Source organism: Lepidochelys kempii, chromosome 9 (genome assembly GCF_965140265.1).
Source record: "Lepidochelys kempii isolate rLepKem1 chromosome 9, rLepKem1.hap2, whole genome shotgun sequence".
In the NCBI taxonomy this organism is placed as follows: Eukaryota; Metazoa; Chordata; order Testudines; family Cheloniidae; genus Lepidochelys; species Lepidochelys kempii.
The window spans coordinates 74,297,333-74,324,473 of NC_133264.1; the positions used below are offsets into that span (position 1 = coordinate 74,297,333).

A 27,141-nucleotide genomic window follows, 5' to 3' on the forward strand; every position below is an offset into this window, starting at 1 on the left:
AATCTGTATTGACAGTAGATTTCTAAATACTTAAGAAGTGCATTCACACTTCTTAGCTCACTTATCATAGCAAGGAAAATGAAACTTGTCACTCTTGGTCAAAGGCTACTACTCCTTCAGCTCGCACTTTGATTGCATCCCATTACAGGTGGTTGGTCTGTTAAGTGTTTTTCACTAGACCAAGCACATACTTTGATTTCCAAGAATAGAGCTTAGGGAGAACATAAGCCCTAATTATAAAAAAATAAAATATTGAATATTTGCAGGTCAGATCAAATTATCCATCACCATAACAATGAAACAGCCCTGTCTTCACCTCTCTTTTCATGACAATACGCTTCAGAGCAACCAGATTTCTGCCCAACAGAGTTACATACAATATTAATACCAGGCAGTTACGTGCTCAGCTTGTGAAGCTGAAGACATTGGTTTTAGATAGTAATGTTGAACAGCATGGCATAAAGATATATGGACACAGGCATGCTGCACAAGCCATAAAATACCATTTTATATCCTACTGATAGGACAAGCAAAACATTTGGGGTCAGATAAGACTATACACGTTTCAAAACCAATTTTTTCCCCTCTGGTGTAATTAGACCAGTTTTGAAAATGTCACCTCATGAAGGTTCCCCAAAAAGAGAGAGAAGCAATTGTGGAATGAAGATGGCATAGATAAAATCTGAGAAAGAGAAAGAAATTTTGCTACTATACAGCTGAAGTAAATTGGGATTCTGGGGAAGCATGAAGGGGCCTGGGATGCCTCAACATGGCTGGCAACTCATCTGAATTTTTCATTCTCCAGCAGAAAAGGTCAGTCCAACAGCTACATAATCAGCTCTGCATATAATTTCTTGAAAGTAGTCAGATATATTTCCTTGAATGTAAACTTTATTCTTTTACTACACTGACACCCACTTCAAGGTCCCTTTACTCTAGGAGGATGGTGTAAAGGACCTTCAGCGTAAACAAGTGGTAGGCCCAAACTGCTGTATCCCGTTAGAAACAGGAGATTACCACTTCCTTATTACTAACACTGATGGTTCACTAAACGTGGGCCCTTAAATCTGTCACTGGTCAAGATGTGACTATTGTTCATCCTGTACTTTAGCCCAGTAACATGATTTGGGAAAATAATATTTTCTTTGCTTGAAACTTCTGGTGATTTAGAATGTTGATAGAGATAAATTTGTGAGCAGACTGTAGAGGTAAGAGATGGTTACTCACCTTGTACAATAATGGAGGTACTTGGAGATGTGAGTCCCTGTGGGTACTCCACTTGAGCTGATTGTACACCCTTTGCCCCTAGTTGGATAATTTTGACAGCAGTAACTGGCTGGGCCACACATGCACTCTCCCCATCTCGGACCTGCAGCAGCAATTAACTAGCGCTGCATCCCCCATCTGCATGCCCCAGTTCCTTCTCTACCGCAGAGGAATTAATTAGAACTCCGAAGTAGAGAAGAGGAAGGTGGGTACAGGAGCACCCACAAGGGCTCACATTTCAAAGAACCTCAGTTACTGCACAAGTTGAGTAACCCTCTCTTCTTCAAGTGGAGTCCCTGTGGGGTATATAGGCGGGGGTGCATGCCATGGTATGAAAAGTGCGTCGTCACTGAATCCTGATCCCAAAAGACCCACACTGGAGCAAAAAGCTGGACATTTGTTTTGTTTTGTGGCAAATAGGTCTATTGCGGGGAACCCCCATAATTGAAATATGCTCTGGATAATGCAGGTGTCGATTTCCCACTATGGTCATTTGAGAACCTTCGACTTAATGTGTCAGCCATGACATTCTGAGACCCCAGCAGGTAGGTGGCTGATATGGTTATGTTGTGTTGTATGCACTATGTCTAGAATTTTATGAAGTCCATCCATAGGGAGTGTGATCTCGCTCCTCCCTGCTTGTTTATGTGGAACATGCAGGCTACTTTGTCCGTCATGATCTGTACGTTTTTGTCTTTGATCAGAGGCATGAAATGTGCACAGACATTGCAGACTGCGTGTCGTTCCAGTACATTGACGTGGAGTGTTGATTCAGAAGGAGACCCTCTTCCCTGTACTGTGAGCTTGACTAAGTGGGTACCCAACCTCAGTAGAGAGGCATCCCTTGTGATTATCAATTCTGGAGGAGGTTGAAGGAAAGGGTCAGCAGCACAGATATTGTGTGGTTGAGTCCACCATTGTAATGAGTCCTTGACCTTCATTGGCATACTCAGAAGTTTGTTTGGATTGTGTTTGTGTGGTGTGAACACCATCCTGAGCCAACCCTGCAAACAGCATAAGTGTAGTCTGGCATGTTTCACCACATATGTGGTCGCTGCCACGTGACCTAGTAGCTGAAGACAGGTCCTGGCTGATATCCTTGGGCTGTGCACTGAGGTATTGATGAGGTTCATTAGAACAGTGAATCTCTGAAGAGGTTTTGATGCTGTTGCTTCTAGATAATTTACATACATGCCGATTAAGTCTAGTTTCTGGATTGGAGTCAGTGTGGGCTTTTCGGAGTTTATTTGTAGGCCGAGACTGGTGAAGAGCGACATTGTCTGGTGCGTAACTGCAACGGCTTCTGCCTGAGTGTGAGCCTTGATTAGACAGTCGTCTAAGTAGAGATATATCATGACCCCATGCTTGCGAAGATGGGCTGCCACCACAGTAAGGACTTTGGAAAACACTCGGTGGGTTCGTGGAGAGGTCAAAGGGTAGTAGTGTATATTGAAAATGATCCTGTCCCAGTACAAACTGAAGAAATGTCCTGTACATAGTGCGTATACTAATGTGAAAATATGCGTCTTGCAGGTCGAGGGCTGGAAAAAGCTTGGTTTTTTTAAAAACCTAAATAAAGCTTACAACTGGCAGAATGAAATGAAACCTGAAACAGGGGATCCAGGAATTTTTTTTCCAGTGCCTATGATTTTCTCCTATCTGTGACATTGCTGGTTTTCACATTTGCAGGATTTAGGTGTCTTTCAATAAGATGAATGAGGGAAGTTAAAAGTAATTTGTCCCAGAAGCAAAACAGCTACCTTAGTCAGGTCACATCAAGCAGGGAGAATGTGCACCGTGCTGTCACAGAGAAGACAGGGTACTTAAAAATAAATAACCTCTTCCACTCCCCAAATACTCGGCAGTTGCCTAGTGAGTATAATAACTATTATTTTTTCAGTTGCTTATAACAATATCTCCATCTCCAACCCTATTCAAATTAAGCAATGCAAACACTTCAATGTGTGATTGTGCAAAATTTCAAGTTTCAAAATTCAGTCTTTTTTTTTCCTGTAGTCCTCTTCCAATGACAATAATAGTCTTTTCCTACACTCCTATGACTCAAAAGTGACTCAAGACCTTTTGCTCAAACTTTAAAAAAAATAAATAGTGACAGCCCAAAGATGGAAAATTGCAGCCCAAGGGCTAATGTTGCAGAAAACGTGAATACCTGGAATTACAGTACTTTTTGCAGTGTTGGATTAGATTAATCAGTATGCTCTGGAGTCACAAAGGAGCCATATGCCTAGATGATTTGACTGAGTTTATGGCTGCTTTGCTTTGCTAGAGCAGCACAAAGCAGCTGGAACTCACTGGTGAATCAATAGCATTTTTTTTCCCAAGCGTGTACTACCTATATTTGCTTTAAAAAATATTCAGTATGTAGGATGGAGTACATATCCACATGCACACTTATATCTTAATATACCACGTCTCTGACTCAGAGAGGTAATGATGTACCTTTAAAGTATATATATTAATGAACTGACTTGCTGGAACAGATGGACAACATGAAAAATGCTGGTTTTAAAAAGAATTTTACGCATACGCCCAGTAGACCTGAACAGTTTTCTTTAGCTGTGCTTCGTCACACTAAAATAAGGTCAGTTTTTCATCTTTTAGAACAATGAATGTATATATATATATATATTAAATCAAAGTTATTTGCTTGGGAGATCTACATAACTAACTATTCATTAGTGTCCTTTATTCTGAAGAGGAATTTGTGCAGTTCCCAAGTTGGTATTAATATAGGTTTTAAATCCCCATAGAAAATTACATTATTTTTCATTTCTTGTTCTGACATGCTGTGTAGAGTTTCTGTGCTCTGTGCCATATTTTGCGACAGAGATGGCAGTATTTCATTGGTGGATCTTTGTATAATCAGTTTGCTTTGGGGCACAGCTCTTTCTGGAGCTCCCAAATGGGAAGGTGATGTTGGGATACCGCTGCACCCCTTAAGGAGGAGGTGGAGCCTGAGCTCCCTTCCCCTGGGTGGTGTAAGTGCAGTAAAAAGGGATATTTCCCTGTTGCCCTTCCTGAGTTGGCATGTATTGCTAGTGAATGTGTAACCCCAACGGACCCTGGATCGAACCGAGGACCTCAGGAGCTTAGTACATGAGCCTCTACCCCATGAGCTAAAAGCCAAGTGACTCTTAGTTAAGGCTCTAGAGCAGAATCATTTAACTCTAAGTGGTCTTGGTGCCACTAGATGCGACAGAACACCACACCCAGAAGACGTGTGGGTTACAAATGCAGTGATGACAACTGTGGCTGGCCTCTGCTCTGGGAACTCTCCCCTTTTGCACCTACACAAGGGCCAGTCAAAATCAGCAAAATTAAGTGTTTTGGTATCCTTCAGGAAGAAAAGATACAGTTATATGTCTAGTTTTTAGATCAGAGTTTTAAAAAAATAGCTATATGCAATTGATTCTCTTAAAAATACAATAGCTAAGTAACTTATGACAGCTTTCCACAAAATACCAATCTTATCCCCATTATAGACCTTAGCTTCAAGCTTTACGTTTCAATCAAAACACTACAGAAATGTGTTTGCACTCACTACCTTCTAATAAAGAATTTAAAGGGAAAAATGGGACAACCTTAATTATAGTGGTGACATTGCTGGTTGTAGCAAGAGAAGTTACATTCTTATTCATGCAGCCTGTAAATTCTATGTTAAAGGTTTGAGACCAAATATATGTTTTTCAAGATTGTATGTGCCTGGGGAAGATGCCCCCATTTGCCAGCAGAAGTCAGAAGCATGTTTTTTTTATGCACAGTAAAACTGAAGGCTGAATTCGCTGAATCTTTGAACTTTACTATCTTAAACACACACACTTTGGTACAACGAAGGCTTGTGTGTGAATGCAGTTATTCCAAAAGAGTCTATTTCAACTTCCACACAAAGAGTTATTTCAAATAGTTATACCTGCCAAGACATCTGCCTCAAACATAAAATTTCTAAATAACATTTTCCTTTTCCTTAAACTTTAAATGATATATTCTTTGGGTTGAAATGTCAGCATGTTGCTTATGAATGAACCAACAGCCTGACATAATCACACATTGTCAATTTTGTGTGTGACAGAAGGCAATCAAATACATGTTTTGAACATGGCTTTATGGGGCTGCACCAACTGCACAGAATTTTTATGGAAAATAAAAGTGCTGTCCATTTAAAAGTGCAATGGTGAATACATATTTTTAAAAGAAATCTACTATTTTGCTTTGTAAATTACATAAATGCTGTGTGAGATTCAATCACCTGTGAGAACTGCTTTGACTTGTATCAACTGCACTTTTTTAAAAAATGGCCTACTTCTCATTCAGTCCCAAATCTATACTTTACAATATGATTTCTATAAAATTTGATTTTTACTCTGCTTATATATTTTAAATAGGTCTGCTAAATTTTTTATATTTATTGAAAATTTGGTGTGATTTTCTTAACTTAACTGCTTTTGCCCTCTACAGTTCTGTAAATGAAAGAAACCTCATGAGAATCATTGATTTTATATGACTGTGCACGTCACGAAGACTTAAGTAGTGGGAGGCTCAGGCAAGCTTCTTAAGCCAAAGAAACTGGACTAGAAAGAATATGAAAACAGTCATTAAAATTCCACCTCTTCCCACTTTTGGTCAGAGCATAAATTCTGCAAAAACAGTCACCCTGTCGTGGTCTGTACTTTACTAAACGTGCTCCTGGCTCCAGCCTGAACCAGGAATTGTGAACATAGATGAAAGTGATTATTTTTTAATTTCAACCACACAGTTTGAAACTACAAAAAAGCTCACTATGAATTCTGAGCAACAATTTAGGAGGCTCTTATTTTAAGCCAAACCATGCATTTAAATCAAACCATTACATTCATGCAGTTGGTTTGCATCTTTTCACTGAGATTTCCTTTTGTGGGTCTCTTTTTCTGGAGGGAATCCAAGTACTGTTTGAGAAATGAAAAGAGCTCAGTACGACAACACTATATGCAAGCAAGCAACAGAAACTTTATAAATAGAATTGTAATACTACCCAAGATGATTAAATTGGAAAATTCTCCCTCAACAATTTCTGTTGTCTTACTATATATTGTTTTGAAACATGTAGCGCTATGGCCAGTCAGCTGTCAAGGCAATATTTAGCTATGCTGTAGAACCAGATTCAGAAGGAATAAAAGTATGGTGTATTCAGTTATGTAAATGTCATGATTCTGTGTTCTGTCTGCTATACCTTTAAATGCAGGAACTTTTCTGCTTGCTTGCCCAGAAGTGGGGAAGGGAAACAGTACTGACAGGCGTCTTAAAATGATTGCTACAAAGAGAGAGCACACAATATATTACTTTCTGTAGTAGTCATCTTAAACTGGCATTCCGCATTGCTCCCAACAGGCAAGTAGAAGGCTCCCTACCTTTAAAAGTGAAGCACAAAGAAAGTAGAAATCACATGGGACTGAACCTCATCTCAGTTACACGAGTATAAATCACGAATTACTCCATTATTTTCGATGGAGCTGCACAAGGGTCAAACCAATCAGAGAAGAATCAAGCTCAATACCTCCCTGAAGTGGGTCAATTCAACAGTCAGCTAGTCTAGTGATCACACAGTGGCTCCTCCGTTCTTTTCCATAGGCTTGTTCTAGAGTGGGCCCTGATGAGTCATATACAGGAGAGCCTCTCCCTCCTGTGTATTCCTTCTTCTGCCATTGGGGTTCTGTCATGACAGCATTGTGGGGGGGAGCAGGGCCCTCCCATTCCACTGGATCCTGACTCAGGATCCTAAAGAGATGTTGCAGTGTCTGGACCACTTGTTGGTCCATCTCAAGTTACACGCCCCGGGTTACTTCCTTCTGGGCTATAGCTCCTTTAGGGGTGTGGTCACAGTTTTCGCAGTATCAGCATAGTCTGCCAGAGGGACAACGTCCCCTCCTTTGAGGTCGTTCTTCGATTCCCAACTCAAACCGGGAAGTGGGGGGGGAGGGGGGTATATGGATCACAGCTTCCAGAGTGCCTTACCAAGTCTGTAATCACTCTTCCCATAGCTCCAGGTATTAGCCCCACTTGCTGGTACAGCCTGTAACTCCTTTTCCCCCTGCCCCTGGGTTTCCAGTGTCCTTTTAACTGTCCTACCACTGGAACAGGCCTGCAACTGCTGAGGGGCGGGGTCTCCCTGGCCTAGTACTGCCCCATGCCTTGCTCCAATTTAGTGTCTGGTCTTTGAACTCCCTCTGTTTACAAAGCTAAATACATCATAAGAACATCAGAAATTTTAGGAACAGCAAAATGTCATTATGGACCTACAAAAATCAGTGTTTCCAGAGGAAGTTTGTTTTTCACAAAAATCTCATTTTCTAACAGAAGACTGCTCCATGAACATTTTTGACCAGCTCTAACACAAAATAATTTGTTCTAAATTCTTTATCAAGACCAAATATCTAGATAATATTCCATAACTTAGCTAATAATAACATAATATTCCACCTGTTAGCATCAGAAACTTCCTTCCTTTCCAAATTTTGAATTCTTCTATTGAGTTAGTCTGACATTTCCTCTTTTCCAATAACAAACAGCTAAAACTTCTTACTCATCTAGATTCTTGAGACCTACGAGGCACAGCAAAGAAACCATAGCACAGATAGCCCAATTCTGGGCTGCTCCAGGGACCACAGCAGACCCCAGCAAAGTGTAGGGACAGCCATGGAAGCCTGTCTAAAGCTTGGTCTACGCTACATACTTTGGTATAGCTATGTCACTCAGGGGTGTGAAAAATCCACATCACTGAGCGATGTAGCTATACCAACCCTATTTCCCATCTCCCCCCCATTAGTTTTGAGAAAAAATTAGTTTCAGTACAAGAAAAAAAAAAAAGGTTAAAACTGGAAGATGAAAACCAAAGAACTTAGGGATATAGAAGAATTTCTATTTGCACTTCATGGTCAAGTATCCCTTTGATGTTTTTTCTGTATTCATACTGGCTTTTTTTTCCTACGGTACAAAAAGTATTCAATTAGTGTGGCTGGCAATGCCTAAGGCAGTTTTTTCCTACCAGTTTAAACATACTTCAAACAGAATATCCATTTTATTAAATACTGCCTCCCTTTAACCCTTCAAGTACCAAGACAACAAAATGATCAGAGCAAGGCTTAGAGTTTCACTTTAGAGCTAATGTTCCAATAAAAATTATTCCTTTAATTTAGGTGTCAGAAATACAATGTAAGCTTCACTCTGAGTAAACAATTATTTCAGGTCAAAGACTAAAGGACTTGTATGTATAGTAAACCTGAAAATTTCTCTGTTTTGTAGAGCAGAATGAATTAATTTTAGAGAAAAAAAAAAGAGTCTATGCTTATGTTGCATACTGAAGTTTATATTAGAATTTAAAGATGTTCTTTTTTTAATAGTGATTGGGATATATGTATATCTTCTAAAATGTAAGGCTTTTTCTACATCTGTCTGGTTTAAATAAGCATTTAAGACCACTGAGAGCATTACACTTAGAATATTATGGTGAATTATTTTCTTTTTGACCACAAGGTTTAACATGCACAGGGTTTCAGTCTATTTATTTTACTTAGGAAATAAATGATAGCTAAAGTGTCACATTTATCTCTTGTCAAAAAACGGATTAGAGACATGCTTAAAGGTGGAGTTTTAACTTGGGGCTTTTATATCATAGAATACACATTATTTAGTTCTGTTCTATAAAATGGTAAAGTAAAGAGAACTACAAAATAGTAGTAGTGTTATATGTCCACATTCAAACAAGGTATCAACCAGCTCTTGCATCATGCAGAATACCCCTGCCAAAGTACCTCATGCCATCACCATTCTAATTGATTAAAATACTGAATTTATTTAAAATAAAGAAAAAAAGAAAGAGAAAAGGCAAGTTACAAATAAGATGAACAACTCTATTTAGTCCTGAATCTACAAATACACATGCTTAGAACAAAATGTTTTTCATTTCAAAATGTGATTGTTAATGGGGATTCTTCAGCAAGTGTGTGTGTGTGTTGGGGGTAGGGGGCGGGGGGAGGTTCCTCATAGGGCACACAAGGATTGATGCTCAGCCAAACGCTAATCAATTTTTTAAATCAATAATCTGGAAGAAATGTACAATTATGGTGATAAAGTTTGCAGATGACAGAGACTGGTTGTGTGATAAATAATAAGGACAGGCAACTGATAGCGTGCTCTAGACCCTTTGCAAGCTTGGAACAATCAAGTAGCATGCATTAATACAGCCAAAGGCAAGGTCACTCATCTAAGAATAAAGAATGTGGGGCATTTTTTTACGGTATAGAGGATTGTATCCTGGAAAACAGTGACTCTAAAAAGTACTTAGGGATCACTGTTAATTAACTGAACAGAAGCTCCCATTTTGATATTGTGACTAAGAGGGTTAACACAATTTTTGCATGTCTAGAATGGGGGTATATTAAGTAGGTGTACAAAAGTGATATTACCTGTGTATACTGTATTAGTGAGACCACAACAAGAATACTTGTCCAGTTTTGGTATCCACCCCCCCGCTTTTTTTTTTTTTTTTTTTTGGTAAAAGTTGCAACTTGGAGAGGACTCCACAATGAGCTAAATGAATGGTTCATGACATGGAACACACACACCAGTTACTGAAGTAGCTCAATCTACTTAACTTATCTAGGGGCTTTACTACAGGGTGGGGTAATGATCACCATGGGAGTGATTTCTAAAGTACGCTAACGTGCTGCACGTTAATTGTTCTGTGTAGACCCTCCTGGGGTACACTAAAAGTTCCTTAGTGTGCTTTAACAACATACTATTTCGAACAGCACTTTGTTTATTTTAATTAAAACAAACATGAAAAGCACCTATTGTGGGCTCTAAGCAACTTTAAGATATCTTACTGCTGTACACGAACAATAAAACTATACTGGATCCAGTAGGACCTACAAAGCCCAAAGGAAAATTAACTAACCAGAACGTTGAAAAAAATACATAAATACCCTTTCTTCCCTAAGAATATGAGCTGTTATACCCTTGTCCCACACTAACATTACAGAAAATAGATAGGCTTTGCAGTATGCCTTCCAGGTCAACAGATTTGGATTAATTTGGTGGATTCATTTTTCTACAGCTATGGCAGTCTGCTTTGTAAAGATAAAGTGTTACTGAGTCACTGGAGAGCCATAAAATATTATCAACACTGTGTCCTAATAGTGTGTTATGATATTTATATAAGATTGTGTTTTTCTGATGCATCATCTTCACATATTAACACAACAATGGGATCTCAATAGCAAGATATTCAGCTATGATTATTTTGTGGATCTGTGCAATGCTATTTTCCACTATCTCCCTCCTCCTTGGTGCTAATAGAGAATTAGTGAGACCAAGGAAGAGTGAGATGAGCACTAAATCAGACTTATGCACTCAGACTTTACTCTAGAGCAGAGGTCTTCAATCTGTGGGGCACGCCCCCCTAGGAGGTGTGGAGGAACATTTGGGGTGGTGCAGCTGGGCCCAGACCAACGCCCACAGGGGGTGGAGAGGGAGCAGCACCCAGCTCTGCTCCTGCCCCAGTCCCGGGTGCTGGGCTTGTGCCCAGGGATCTGCTCTTGGCCGCGGCTGCTAGCCTTGTGCCCGAGGTCCTGGCTGATGGCCCCATGCCCAGGGCTCCACACCTGGCTGCAGCTGCAGGCCTCAGTTCCCAGCCGAGGGTCTTTTCTGCCCCCACTACCAGCTGTGGCCCCAGCCCCCTTACCCCTATACACATCCCCGCTCCCAGAGCCCTGTCCCTGCTCCCGATTAAAAGTTTGGGGACCACTGCTCTAGAGCTTCAGTGTTCCTGCTGCACTTGTATATCAAGAGGATACCAATTATTTTCAGAGGGGAAACAGCAAACCAATTATTTTCAGAGGGGAAACAGCATTTAATCACAAGCATATGATTGCCATGGAAACAATGCACAACATTGCAATCCACATATTTTCTAAGTTTAAATAATGACTGTTGATCTCCATATTTTATTAATCACTTCCAGAATGACTGTAGAACTGTGTTTGTATACAAACACACTTACTTTTCTGTATCTAGCTATGACATCCTAGGTTATGTCAACCAGGTACCAACAAAATGTATCAGTGTGTCTGAAAAGCTGTTGTATCACCCAGTCAGATGACTTCCTTGTGTGGTTTTAGCAGTGCAACTCTTTAAATCTGTTCTTGCTTATTTAATCAATTTGAATTTTAAGGAGAGAAAGTCAATAGTGCATTTTATTAAATAAATCTCAGAGGTTAAGAGTACATGAGCCCTTTCTAAAATCTTTACATTTACATCAGAAATATACCTTTTCTACAGATTTTATTTAATTTAGATTAGACACTTTTGAACTGCTAGGCTCCAAGTGACAATCTCTTGCTGTCCATATGCCAGTATGACACTCATCTTCTAACTATATAACATTTTCTGCAGCTGCTTTGCCCTCTCCAATCAGGTATGGACAAGGCAAAATGTGCATCCTCCTTTGCTATCTGTGCTCTCTGCCTGCTCTGGTGATGCTGCATTAGTAATCATGATGCTTTCACTGTCTATGAACATTCTTGGAAATTTTGTCTTGCTCACAGGAATACTTCAAATTGCAAATGAAAGGGTCATGAATATCAATGAAGTGAACTGGCAGGTTTCATTTACAATGACTTTTATAAATATATACTTCTACTGTATTTGTCTAGCTCTTGTCTATGCATCCACTTTTAGCTTATCTTTGACAACATTTAGCAGGGAACATGCAATGGTGTGTGTTACATTCTAGACACCTTATTAGAAATATATTGACTAATTGCTGGGACTTCAGAGAACAACAACAAAATGATTAGGGGTCTAGTGGCCATCTGATTTATGATGAAAAACTTCAAGTCTAATATGTATCAGTTGGGTAAGCAACAAGAAAGCATACAGCAAGGAATCATATGCTGGAAATCAGGGAAAGAGGGGAATAGAATATGTTGGGGGAGGAAAATGTGAAGATGAACTGAGGATCAACTGGAGATACCGCAATAATTTGTATTTACTTTTTGGGAGAGAAAACCCATCAATATCCTTGAAAACAATTAAAATACAAAAATTCTTTCCCAATATTACTGGTAAATAATTACTGTAGTTGCAACTGAGATGTTGCACACACATACCTCCTCCCTCCACCCGCACTTTCCCCCAAAACGCACACAAATTCTCCTGATGAGGTGACACATTTCTAACAATTTTTGTAATATTTTATAATTTCTTCAGCAATGTGGAAGTGATTTAGGTATGGCACACAATAAACCTGTTCTTACCTGTTGCACAATGGTTGTTAATTCCAGGCACAGTTGAACAATATTGTTTTTCAGCAGTGAGTATTCTGTCACACTGACAAATGGAGACCTGCCAGAGAGGGACAAAAAATTTGTAGGAGACCTCATCAATCTGTGTTACTGAGCTGTACCTCTTGTAATGTATATTTACAGTCAACACAACACTAAATAATGCACTTGAGAAGCTGGGATGTTGTTAATTCGAAATGGTACAACAATGAATTCCAACAGAAACTTCAAGAGTCAGTCAGATTTAGACAGTCACTATATCACATTAAAAAGAATTAAGATTTTTATTCTCTGTGAGTTAACTTGTACTATAGCTGCCATATTGGTCAGTGCTGTCATCATCAACCTGTGTATTTTACATATGGTAACAAATTCAGAAATTGCTGTCTTCACCTACTGGAATGGATGTTACACCAAAGAGGGTATGATGCTAAAAATGACAATGATCTTATAGTCACACAGCAACTGAAAATTAGTAGCAGTATTTATTTTTTTTAAAATTTCATCTAAAGGAAATGTCACACCTAAAACTGCCCATGCAAAGCCCTGGACATTCTTGACATCCATTTAAAAACACAGTAATATCAGGTCATTGTAGTATTTGCTCTGATTATTTCAATTTGAAATATTTGACAATATGCGACTTCAAGCTGGGCTTTTTGCTTGCAAGACAAACAGCTTTTAAAACAGACTGTTAGGGTTGGTAACTTTACTTGATTAAACTAGACTGAACCAGGTCAGCTAATTTCTTTGTATTGTATATAAAATGAAGCTGCTTATAATACCCGTTCCTTTTCTTTGAGTCCCAGAGCCCTTTAGAAGACATATTTGTTGTAGAGGTAAACTCATTTATCATGGAAATGCCAATCACCTCACAATAATCATGCCATTCTGCACCAGCAACACTGAACAACAACTTTTAGGAGGGGAAGTGAATAATGTATGCATTTGAAATAACTATAGGTAGTAAGAACATAAATTATTTGAAGTTGGATTTTGGGCAGGACACCAGAGTTAACATCCCTATTTTTGGAGAAAGTGCAACACGATCTCTCAAATGAGCACAAGTAGAGTAATATATCTACTAAACAGGAGACTAGGATTTCAACCATCCACCTTTCCAGTGCAAATCCCCTTCCTCCTGGCCAGGTAAGAGAAGGGGGAACCCCTCAGACAGAGACAAACACCTACAAGATCTCTGTCAAGCTTTCTTACAACTACAATACCCACCTGCAGAAGTAAAGAAACAGATTGATAGAGCCAGAAGAGTTCCCAGAAGTTACCTACTACAGGACAGGCCTAACAAAGAAAATAACAGAACGCCACTAGCCGTCACCTTCAGCCCCCAACTAAAACCCCTCCAACACATTATTAAGGATCTACAACCTATCCTAAAGAATGACCCAACACTCTCACAAATCTTGGGAGACAGGCCAGTCCTTGCCTACAGACAGCCCCCCAACCTGAAGCAAATACTCACCAACAACCACATACCACACAACAGAACCACTAACCCAGGAACTTATCCTTGCAACAAAGCCCGTTGCCAATTGTGCCCACATATCTATTCAGGGGACACCATCACAGGGCCTAATAACATCAGCCACACTATCAGAGGCTTGTTCACCTGCACATCCACCAATGTGATATATGCCATCATGTGCCAGCAATGCCCCTCTGCCATGTACATTGGTCAAACTGGACAGTCTCTACATAAAAGAATAAATGGACACAAATCAGATGTCAAGAATTATAACATTCATAAACCAGTCGGAGAACACTTCAATCTCTCTGGTCACGCAATCACAGACATGAAGGTCGCTATCTTAAAACAAAAAAACTTCAAATCCAGACTCCAGCGAGAAACTGCTGAATTGGAATTCATTTGCAAATTGGATACTATTAATTTAGGCTTAAATATAGACTGGGAGTGGCTAAGTCATTATGCAAGGTAGCCTGTTTCCTCTTGTTTTTTCCTACCCCCCCCTCAGATGTTCTGGTTTAACTTGGATTTAAACTTGAAGAGTGGTCAGTTTGGATGAGCTATTACCAGCAGGAGAGTGAGTTTGTGTGTGTATGGGGGTGGGGGAGATGTGAGAAAACCTGGATTTGTGCAGGAAATAGCCCAACTTGATTGTCATGCACATTGTGTAAAGAGTTGTCACTTTGGATGGGCTATCACCAGCAGGAGAGTGAATTTGTGTGTGGGGGGGGTGGAGGGTGAGAAAACCTGGATTTGTGCTGGAAATGGCCCACCTGATGATCACTTTAGATAAGCTATTACCAGCAGGACAGTGGGGTGGGAGGAGGTATTGTTTCATATTCTCTGTGTATATATAAAATCTGCTGCAGTTTCCACGATATGCATCTGATGAAGTGAGCTGTAGCTCACGAAAGCTTATGCTCTAATAAATTGGTTAGTCTCTAAGGTACCACAAGTACTCCTTTTCTTTTTGCGAATACAGACTAACATGGCTGTTACTCTGAAACCTCACAAAAAGACCACGAACCATGAAGAACTAGGCACTTTGGGGATCAGATACAGAGCAAAACACTCCGGATTTATGTACAGTGCAGGCTGTGCAGAAACTGAGGAACCCCATGTAGAACAGTGTGTGACTACAGGATGTACGTGGCATGCTTCTAGTACCTTAGATGTTTGATATGCCTCAGCACTGAGCAGATATAATAAGTACAGCAGTCAAGTCCTCAGTTTTATGGCTTATCCAAAAGATAGCACATCAAGCAGCACACTGCTCCTTAAGAGCAAACTATAGCCTTAGTTCAGTATTAACTGAGAGGGATGAGTGCCATTTACTGAGCCACTAACTCAACTCCTGCGGGACCTGGGTTTTCCCTGGAATCTCCAAGTACTGTCCGGATCTGACCAATTTGGCTTATAAGGACTGATGAGATTACATCCCAGGAGATCCTGATTGCTAGCATTAGGTCAGAGAAGGTCATCAGGGTCACAACAAGCTTTGTGAAGAATGGTCATGTCATTCATTTATATGCACAATAGTTTCAGATTTCAATTAAGCTATTCACTTCTAGAGAGAAATGCAGTGTGTGCATAAAATATAGTATTTCATACATAATATTTTAAAACACAGTTCATGCAGAGAGTTACTTTGTAAACTGATTCCTAATTCATCAATGAGGAATCATAGCATTCTCTCACCAAGCAGTAATTAATGTGACAAGAGTGACTAATGTATGAACCTGCCCCCTACTGTTAACAAAAAGTCAACTAGTAAGCTCTGAGTTTCCAGGGATAAGCAAGTGGTATAATTTCTTTTAGAAATTATCCAACAACAAGTATGCAGCAGGATAACAGCAAGTCAAATTTCCCTATACTCCTCTTAATTTGCATCAGCCCTGAATGGTCAGAACCACTCTTTGCTCTGGTTATAAGGAAACTCAGTTTCAGTGTTAATTTATCCCTTATACTCCCTTCTGAAATAGAAATGATCCTGCCATCTGTGGTGGCAATTTTTGTCATTCACGAGGAACATTCACTAGTGACATTCACTAGGAACAAGACTTAAACTGCTAATTTCACAGAGGTCACCGTCAACCTGGGGGGACCCAAAAGAGACTCCAAAAATCCCACAGCTGGCTCCTGACCCAGGCCTAGTCAGCCTGGAACTCAAGTATATAACAACATTTACAAAGTAAAACCTATAATTACAGTTCTAATATTAGAACAAGAGAAAGAGAAAAGAACAAGAGAAAAAGAAACAAACAGGGCAAAAGAATTACTGGGGGGGGGGGAGGGAGTAAGAATTAAAAAGCTCTAAATTACCTGTCCAGCCAGGCTAGCAAGTTCTTGGCAGCACCAATCAGGTCAACAACAGAGGTAAGAAAATCATTTGGCAGTCGTCTGGAGGCCCTGCCGTCATAATGGCCACTCCTCCTTCTACCCGTTATAAAGTTCTGAAGATTTTTGGCTGAGGCATTCAGCTTGTGAGAGAGTGTTCTCAGATTTTCTGTCTCTAAACCATAGTTCTGAAAGAAAGAAAAAAATAGATCACACAACATGTTTAAAGCAGATAGCTAAGCCACAGAATATTGAGCTGAAACATTTGCAGCTTGCATTGATTCACTCAATTCTTGAACACAGCAAAATCAAGGCAAGTCAGGACTTGATGAACTGTCCCAGTAGATCATGAGTATTTAACAGCTGACCTTTCAGGGCCCTTCCTTTCCAAGCACTTCAGCCACAAGAATCATTTAAGCCCACAGCCTCTCTCCAAGGTAGGTAAGTAATAAATGCATTATTCCCATTTTACAGAGGTGGAAATAGAGGGTCAAAGACATTAATTTATTTAGGATGACATAAGATAGAATCATAGGACAGGAAGGGACCTCAAGAGGTCATCTATTCCAGTCCTCTGCACTCATGGCAGGACTAAGTATTATCTAGACAATTCCTGACAGGTGTTTGTCTAACCTGCTCTTAAAAATCTCCAATGATGGAGATTCCATAACCTCCCTAGGCAATTTATTCCAGTGCGTAACCACCCTGACAGGAAATTTTTCCTAACTTCCAACCTACACCTCCTTTGCTGCAATTTAAGCCCATTGCTTCTTGTCCGTTCCTTAGAGTTTAAGAACAATTATTCTTTTCCCTCCTCCTTGTCCCCTCCTCTTTTCCAGACTAAACAAACCCAATTTTTTCAGTCTTCCCTCATAGGTCATGTTTTCTAGACCTTTAATAATTTTTGTTGCTTTTCTCTGGACTTTCTCCAATTTGTCCACATCCTTCCTGAATGGACACAATGCTCCAGTTGAGGCCTTATCAGCATGGAGTAGAGAGGAAGAATTACTTCTTGTGTCTTGCTTACGACACTCCTGCTAATACATCCCAGAATTATGTTCACTTCTTTTGCAACAGAGTTACACTGTTGACTCATATTAAGCTTGTGGTCCACTATGACCCCCAGATCCATTTCCGCAGTAATTCTTCCTACGCAGTCATTTCCCATTTTGTATGTGACACTACAGCTGGTTAAACTGCTCACTGCAAATAATCTGATTAATTTAGCTTTTTTTGTTGTAATTCAGACTTTTCTTCTTACAAGTTAATTTGCTATTCAGGACCGTTTAAACTGTTTTTGTGAACAAATTTCAGAACATTGATTGATTATCCACTGTTAATTCCAACTATTCATCATGTATAGTGTATGACTGGTCCTCTATGTCATGTGGCATTATTATCCACTCAGAGAGCAGAAACAAACTTTTAAACCAGGAACACAGATACTAATGCACAGTTAATAATGTATAGCTTGTTTGCATGAGAATAGACACATTTGTACAAATATTTCCCAAATATTAGTGAGAACAGAAACCTGTTTGTGTGAATATTCATAGCTAGGGTAAAAGCACAAAAGAAGTCTGGACCAAACAGACATGTGGAATCCAAACAAATGTTTGTGAACACTGTTTTGTAAGATTCAACTAGGTTTACTTGGATGTTCAGGCCTGTGCCTTAACTGCAAGACCATCCTTCCTCAGAAAGTTGACTGTTAGAAAAGGGATTTGAACTGCTGGGGTGGACTGCAACCTAAATGGAGAGGGAATACTTTATCTTGGTAGTCAGCTTTTTGCAATGTGCTCCAATTTAAAAAAAAAAAAAACCACACACACACACACACACACACCCCACACACAAATTGTTGGGCGACAGAATGCATTCTTTTCACCCAGACCTACCCTGCAAGAATGTCAAAATACACAACGGGATATGGATAAACATTAAAGATTAACTAGCAAAATAGACAAATTAAAAAAAGATGTTTGCAGTGGTGCCGTAGCTGTGCCGGTCCCAGGATACGAGACACAAGGTAGGTGAACAGTGTCAGAGTAGCAGCCGTGTTAGTCTGTATCCGTAAAAAGAAAAGGAGAACTTGTGGCACCTTAGAGACTAACAAATTTATCTGAGCGTAAGCTTTTGTGAGCTACAGCTCACTTCATCGGATGCATACAGTGGAAAATACAGTGGGGAGATTTTATATACACAGAGAACATGAAACAATGGGTGTTACCATACAGACTGTAACAAGAGTGATCAGGAAAGGTGAGCTATTACCAGCAGGAGAGCGGGGGGGGGGGGGGGGGGGGGGAGGGGAACCTTTTGTAGTGATGATCAAGCTGGACCATTTCCAGCAGTTTACAAGAACAGTAGGAGGGGAAATAGTTTCACTTAGTCATTACACAAAGTAAAACTACCATGGCAACAGATTCATAAGAATGACCTGAAGACACCTAGACTGACAAACTAGGTAAGAGCTCTTATTCTGATGTTTGAGAATTCCCTCCATCAAAAACAGAATGAAAAAATCCACATCCAACATTGATCATTCACTCAGAAACTAAAATTCAGAACTAGAAATCTGTACGTGAAATCTGACACCTTTTCTGAATGGCAGAAATGGGAGGATGATTACATTAAAATGCAGGCTTTGACAATGCTCAATGAAATGTAGAAAACTCTACGAAACAGTAAAAGCGAGCTTCAGGGAGCCTTATGTCAGGTAATAATTCACACAATCACTGCACAGTGGTGTTTTAATTGACTAATGATCCTAATTACATATTCTCTGGTCACAGGAATGAGATAAGAGAATCAATTGAACCCAACATGACCTAATTTTCAGATGGCTTTATCACAGAAACCTACCACCACACAATTTAACTTATCATTTTGTAGCAACTGTCTGGTGGAATTATTATAATGACTGTTACAGTATCATAAGGAAGTATTGTGTTGTGAAAATCCCAATATACTAACTCATACAATTCAATTTATTCTGATCTTAAATTGGGATCACTGTGCCAGAATACACCAAAAAACCAGGTGCATCAATTAATTCATTCATTAAATGAAACTCATTGGCTCTGCTCTTCATTACGGAAAGAAAAAAAACACTCATATGGCCCATCTCTATGTACACTGCTAAAACCAAATTATGCCATTTTACACTGTGTGCAACTTTAAAGAATCTGACTTTAGTGTTTTGTAAACAGCAAACCATTCCCATTAATAAAAAGGGCCTCCAGATAAGACTAATAGTATATACTATTTTCGTGCATTTCCATGAGCATTATTAGGTCTATAGTTATGGCTAGATCGGTACTGCTACAATCGATGCAGTGGTATTGATTTAGCGGGTCTGGTGAAGACCCCCTAAGTCGATGGCAGAGCGCTCTCTCATCGACTCCTGTACTCCAGCTCCCTGAGAAAAGTACGGTAAGTCGGCGGGAGAGCATCTCCCATGGACACAGGGAGGTGTAGACACGGCTGTAAGTCAACCTACATTATGTTATCTACATAATTGAAGTAGTATACACTACAGTTGTAAGTTGACCTAAGTTAGACCAGCCCTGAGATATATCTTGATTCTAAACTCTGAAGTATCCCTCCCTTCCTTCTTTAAATTTAAAAATATATCAATTTCAACTGGAAATAATTTTATGCTATTGCTGCAAAGACTAAAAACGGGAGCTGAAAGATCACAGGTTAAAGAACTTCTAGACCAAAATGTGTTCAGTTACCCTTGATCAATCCCATTCACTGATATAAAAGAGAGCAGAATATGATCCTGTTTCAAGAACTATGCCAGCATACCATTGATAATTATCAGCAAAGATCATGATATAAGGAAGTAAAAGCTACACAGTCCATTCTGGCATGTGCTCCATAGGGGAAAGGAAAAAAGGAAAAAGTAACTGCGTGAAGATGAGCATTGATGCTGCAGCTGTGATCTGCATCAAAAATAGCAATCAGTACCAAAGACAGTATCTGTTCCAACAAGCCCGTCAGTACTGAGGAAGCCAAAGTCAGGTCTGCATTCTGGTGTCGGCAGTAGTGAATACTCTGCAACCAGTCCAGGCAGCGCTGAGAACACAAAATAAATCACAGCAGCTCCTGAATTAAAGGAGAGTTAGGAACAGAGAATCAGAGCAAATCTGATACCGCCTAATACACCAGTGGAACGGAAACAGTCAAGTGCTGACACTGCTCTCATCGGGACTGGATTCAACAGATGCCCAATGGAGGGTACCAGATAGATGATACAGTGACTCTTGTTCCTGTCTCGGTACCAGAGAGCAGTTAAATGACATCTCTATCCTGCATACTGAACGACTTCTGGTGCTGGGCTGCACTTCTGTTACAGGAGGAGAAAGAAGAATCTCTCCAAGCTTTCGAGTGGCCTCAGTCTGTTTTGAGAGTCCTTTTCCTTGGAAGACCACAGGGAAGAGAATGATCTCTCTTCCTCCTCAGAGGGACATCGGAGTCTGGCTATGGAACAACAGACTCCACCAGCTCCAAAGTTCTCTGAGGGACTGGACCTATTGTGGGGAGAGGCGAGCCATTTTTTTTAAACCCTAGTGAGGACATCACAACAGGCTAACTCCTGCTGAACTAAATTACTACTAAATAACTAACTAAACATTCCAGGTACTACTACAACTAGCCAACTGTACACACGAGTTCACAACAAAGCACTATGACAGTGAAGCGTGAGGTAAGATACCACACAGAATGCTCCAACTCAAACCATGGCTGGTGACAAGAAACTGAGGCAGTCAGTATGGCACCACACTTAAAATAGCCATGCCAGGGGCTATGAGGGCCAGAGATCATGTGGTCCACCCTGACAGGTACTGCTAAACAAAAGTTCTCTGGCTTCGATGTACTGGACATGCACTTCCTGAGTAAGTCTGCAACCTTTCAAAGAACCATCAACTCATTTCTCATAGGCCACCTGACAGACAATATACGGTAACCTTTTTGGGGGGGTAGGGGAGTTAAGGAGTTGAACAGGTGACCAAAAAGTGAAATATTCTATATACTATTACCAAGTATATTCTTTTTAAAACTACATTTTCAATTAGTAGAAGAGTTATTTTTGATATAATGGCGAAGAGATCAGCTCTATTTATTTTTGTTCCAGACATCAAGTTCTGTATTCTCTTAGTAGAAAAAAATAAGTCCATTTAACCATGTGATATAGACACATATGGATGAATCAATATTCCATTTGCTGGAGCTGTTCAATGCAGTGACTTTCACCCACTGTGTACTCCAATTGTGAGCCTTTGATTGCTGAAAAGCCACTGGTTTATTAAACTACCAATAACTGAATTCACTAATTATGGAATTTAGGGATGCTAGTATACTGGTAACCAAACTGAGATACCTACACATGTTATATAAAATTGTGCGGGGGGGGGGGGAGGATGGTAGAGGAGATAAAAAAGTATGCATTGTTAACTAAATAAAGCTCCCACATATATACTGTAATAGGGTGACCAGATGTCCCGATTTTATAGGGAGAGTCCCAATTTTGGGGTCTTTTTCTTATACAGGCTCCTATTATCTCCCACCCTCTGTCCTGATTTATCACATTTGCTGTCTGGTCACCCTGTGCTGAAACAAGGTGTCTGGCTATCTCCCATGAGTAACCAAAAGAATACCACTAGTGCCTGGGAAATGACTGTTAAATTATTTAGATCCCCATCTAATGTAAAGGTCTGATCTAAAGTCTATTGAAGTTAATGGTAAGAGTCCCATCAACTTGAAAAGGCTTTGAATCAGGCCCCAAGTGTTTTAACTTTAACATAAAAATTGTTCCACATAGATAAATTAATGAGGTACTTGGTATTTAACAATATTTTATTGTATTCTACCAGTACATAGCATTGCAATTAACAAAATATATAGTGGACGCTGATAAAAGCCACAAAAGTCCCAATTTATTTAAACAAAAAACAAAAAAAAATAACCTGTAGCACAGACAGATGTTCTGGAACCTGGACATTCTGGCAAAAGATAATGATTTTTTTTTATTGTGTAATTTGAGCACTTCAAAATTTAGAACCACTCCTATATAAATATGGTTGCTTCACTGCTCCATTTTCTTTCTCTGCTCTGCACAAGGCTGGAGATTTAACCCATTCTACATGACAAGGCAGCACATTCAGAAAGATTTCTACTTTTATAGTTTATGAATGCAGCACTGAACTTTTAGGCGTCATGACTAAGGCCACCAGTTTTCAGGCAAATTCATTGTAATTAATATAATTATATGATTTACAATCTGCATTAATTGCACACTATTCGATATTCATTGAACAACCATGAAGATGCAATAATGTATCTGCCAATAAAGCATGCAACTTAACAATAGTTATTAATACTGAAACTGCATTTTAATAATTTTTCACTGCTGCTACTTCACCTTCTCTTTATACTTACAGGCATCCAACAAGAAGGAGCACTATCAAAGAAGAAAAGCTAACTAAAGCATTGACATAATAATTCTTGGTTTATATATGAGTCAGTGCACATCTGGCAAAGTGCACTCAGTAAATTAATTTGGATACGCATCAGACAGTAATCAAGTTTTATGTCAGCCAACAAAGAAAAATAGAATGGTGGGCTTACAGCACCAAAGCTGCATTACACTGAACTGCTAAAGTTTTATCAGCTATAGACCTTAGTTCACTAATCAAGAGACCACATACACTGCAAACGGATCACCATGAAACCTCAGAAATGGGTGCTTTCTTAATTGGAATTATAGCTCTGTATCTTGAGTGATGTTTCTGTTCTGTCCAGGCTTAATGATATTTCTGTATCACACAGATGAAAAAGTACTCACATAAAATTTCATTTGCCAAAAGGCAATTATCTAAACTAGTTGCTATAAAAAGCGCCACTATATTTGCTATATTTCTGGCATACACATTGACATTAATAATCAGAATTGTTGGCTGCAAAGCCTTGGCAGCACAAAGTGGAGTCTTGGATAAGGATTCGGACTGTTCCTCTTTTAAATAAAAATAAGAAAAAGAATAGCACGAGTAGAAGAACATTATTGGCACCTGTTTAATTATAGCATATTGAACAAAGAAAAAGATACACTCCTTTTTCAATATCATATGTTGCAACGCTATGGCATAAAAGCACATTTATTCAAATGATTAGATGCTATAGCCTCAGATATTCATGGGGTCCTATGTCACAGTAGGAACTCATAACAAACAAAGGCAGCTGACCTGTTAGGTAAATGCGCTTTTCATTACACAATAGCAATTAATACTATAATTAATACAATCAATGCCATAACAAAAGTCAGGATGATCTAAACAAGGTCAATCGACTTGCCTGGAATCATACACCACAATTCAGACTAGGACCCAGGCATTTCAGGACAAACAGTACTTTGCTAGACCCTCTAGGTAACACAGCCAGAAAGTTTTCATTTTCTTGTCTTTCAAAAAGTAAAGGAAATTCACAATTCCCCTCTGGAGCTAAGAACATTAATGCTTCTGCAAATTTCAAAATACTGAAATATATGGTATGGGAATATGAACATGGAAAATAAAGCACTGCTTTGCTCCATGGTGACCAATATTTGTTCCAGCTCTACTATAATCTTTCATAGTCTTGTTTATGGAAAGCCTTTAGCAAATGCATCGCTTCCACTATCAATATCACTACAGAAAACAAAGCAAACTACTGTAGCAATATATCATCTACCAACTAATGACACAGGACACCAAAACATTACAGGTATTTCTTTTTTCCTCCTTCCAGGCAGAGAGAAATAATGAAAAAGGAAATACGTGCCTCCCTTCCCACAACATACACTCTTCATTCTAGCTAACACACAGATTCACAGACATTAATTACAGGTGTTAGCTCAAGTTGGCCCACAGGGCTCAGAGAAGTTTCTTTAGGAGATTCCAAGATACCTCCAAAATAGCAGCAGATAAAGCATAGGTTCTTTGATTCAGGGGCTGTGGAAAACCATTTAAACGGAGGGGGGCACAGAGGGACGGAGGGGGGCACAGATTTGCCCAACTACACCTGATTCTCCTCTTCTCCACTCAATGGCCCCCTCCCCACCAACAGCCCGACTCCTCTGGCCAATAACATCCTACACATACACCCTCCCAAGAGCCTCAGCCCTGGAGAGAGCCCCCACTATCATCCCCTCCCAGGAGACCAAGCTTCCCCCCTCCCTCTCTTTATCTTCCCCCTCCCTAGTGTTGAGCCTCACTCTCAGGTGATGGGTTCGTCTTGCTTCTGAGCCAGTCCCCAGCACTAAGAGTAGCCACTGCAGTTCTGACAGCCGGCCGGTGAGGGCCTGCCCCACCGTGTGGGACTCAGGTGCCAGCCACAGCATGCTCCCAGCTGTAATGTGTGCAGCTGCTAGTTACAAGATCACTGCATGTGTGGCCACACATGTACACAGCAAAAGTGGTTGGGCCATGCCCACTCCAAACTCTGTGGCCTATGTTTTGATCTGTGGATCCAGGCCCTGGCTTGCATGTGTCCCAGGACTCGAGAACCTATGGCACAGAGCTATCCGAGACCCCCTGCCCCCTACTGGAGAAGACTGAGGCAAGGATAATGGGGATTTGGGTAGGAGCAGGAGCACTGGCTGCCTTCTGTAGCTTCCTGTTTTTGAATGTGGCACACTACTCTACTATGCAATGAGGGGTGATCTGAAACACTGTACTAAATTTAAGCACAAAAGACAGCAAACAGTAGGATGATGGTGCATGTGATGCACTGAGGCTGTTGATCCCATCAGACATTTATAACATCAAGTGGGGGTAGTGGTGCTTCCACACAATCCTTGTCAGGGTCTGTGGAGGACCGGTACCAGTGACTGGGACATAGGCAGTCTGGCCTGGTGATCTATGCTGTATTCAGGAACCCCAGGATAATGGGCAGATCTGGGGTCAGGAACAGGAGCTGAAATCAGAGCTTGGGTCAGACAGGAAACGGGAGACGAAGGTCAGAGCTGAGTAGCCTAAGGTTGGACCTGGAGTAGTCAGACACCAGGGCAATAGGGTTTAGAGACCAAAATGAGGCTGAGGACAAGACCTTGCAAGAGGACAGAGCTGAAGTCAGGAACCGGGGATGAGGCTGAGAGTTAAGTAGCAGATGGCAGGGTCTGTAGCATAACCAAGCCAGGATCCACTTTGTTGCATAGACAACTTCCTTTGTCTCTTTCTAGCTTAAATAGTGTACCTGTTCCAATCAGAGGCTCTGGAGCACCTCAGTTCCGGTCCCTGTGAGAGGTACCTTTAGTGGAGAGTAAGGCCTCAGAGCTCCCAATTATCCAGCCACTAAAAGAGCCTTTGGGTGTTGCTGTGGATACAATAGCAGACCATGAGCTTGAGGATCCTCACAGTCCCCCTCCTTTATCTGAGGGAGAAGAGACCATCTCCATCCTGTGAAACCTAGCAGTGGTTGTAAAAAGACTAAGCACAAGTCATCAATGGAGTGACCACCATCACTCCAGGCCATTGTTTCCTTAATCCAACACTGCAGAGATGGAGCCTACTGCATCAGCAATTTCAGTTGAAACAGCTGAAATTCTTAAGAAAAAAAAAGTTTTCAAACCTACTTTTAGACCTTCCAAAAACATCTAAAAATCCTAATTCAGATATTAAAACAAATGCCTCAAAAATCCCCAGAACATATGCAAAAGTATACACAGAAGCTATAACATATACAGACATTAGACATTGCCTTTGGATTCAGTGCATCCAGTCTTTTCCCTCCAGCTCTAGACACGGATATTGGATCAGCCTATGTGAAGTTTTCAGCAGGGCGTTACCACACAGTCCTTCCCTACTCATTTATATAAATTTCTGCTACAGCATTGCTCTAAAGCAGTGGTTCTCAACCAGGGGTCTGGAAGCCCCTGAGGGGCCACAAGCAGGTTTCAGGGAATCCGCCAAGCAGGACCAGTGTTAGACTTGCTGGGGTCCAGGGCAGAAAGCTGAAGTCCCACTGCATGGGGCTGAAGTCTGGGGCCCTGAGCAACTTAGTTTCATGGTTCCCCCTGTGGCGTGGGGTCCTGGGCATTTGCCCTGCTTGCTGCCCCTTAACACTGGCCCTGGTTTTTATATGCAGAAAACCAGTTATTGTGGCACAGTTGGGTCGTGGACTTTTTATAGCATGTTTGGGGAGGGCCTCAGAAAGGTTGAGAACCCCTGCTCTAAAGCAAAAAGAAAAGGAGTACTTGTGGCACCTTAGAGACTAACCAATTTATTTGAGCATAAGCTTTCGTGAGCTACAGCTCACTTCATCAGATGCACACTGTGGAAAGTGTAGATCTTTTTATACACACAAAGCATGAAAAAACACGTCCCCCCCACCCCACTCTCCTGCTGGTAATAGCTTATCTAAAGTGATCACTCTCTTTACAATGTGTATGATAATCAAGTTGGGCCATTTCCAGCACAAATCCAGGTTCTCTCCTCCCCACCCCAAACACACACAAACCCACTCTCCTGTTGGTAATAGCTTATCTAAAGTGACCACTCTCCTTACAATGTGTATGATAATCAAGGTGGGCCATTTCCAGCACAAATCCAGGGTTTAACAAGAACGTCTCTAAAGCAGCAACGCAGGACAAGCATTCACTATGGTCTGCTATTCCCCATCAATGAGTGCAGGTAAATCTTAGTAGTAATGGGAGTGACACCCATACTGAGTGAGTGA

The 27,141-nt window shown here is 40.4% G+C and overlaps 1 protein-coding gene across 1 annotated transcript in view; it reads right to left on the reverse strand.

The window, feature by feature from the left end:
* LOC140917643 (connector enhancer of kinase suppressor of ras 2-like) overlaps nt 1-27,141 on the reverse strand; it is a 463,215-nt gene that overhangs the window by 324,659 nt on the left and 111,415 nt on the right. The window contains exons 3-4 of the mRNA XM_073360900.1: nt 16,408-16,610; nt 12,576-12,663 (exon numbers count right to left, since the gene is read on the reverse strand). Coding sequence (XP_073217001.1) covers nt 12,576-12,663; nt 16,408-16,610 — 291 coding nt within the window. The remainder of the gene's footprint in view (nt 1-12,575; nt 12,664-16,407; nt 16,611-27,141) is intronic.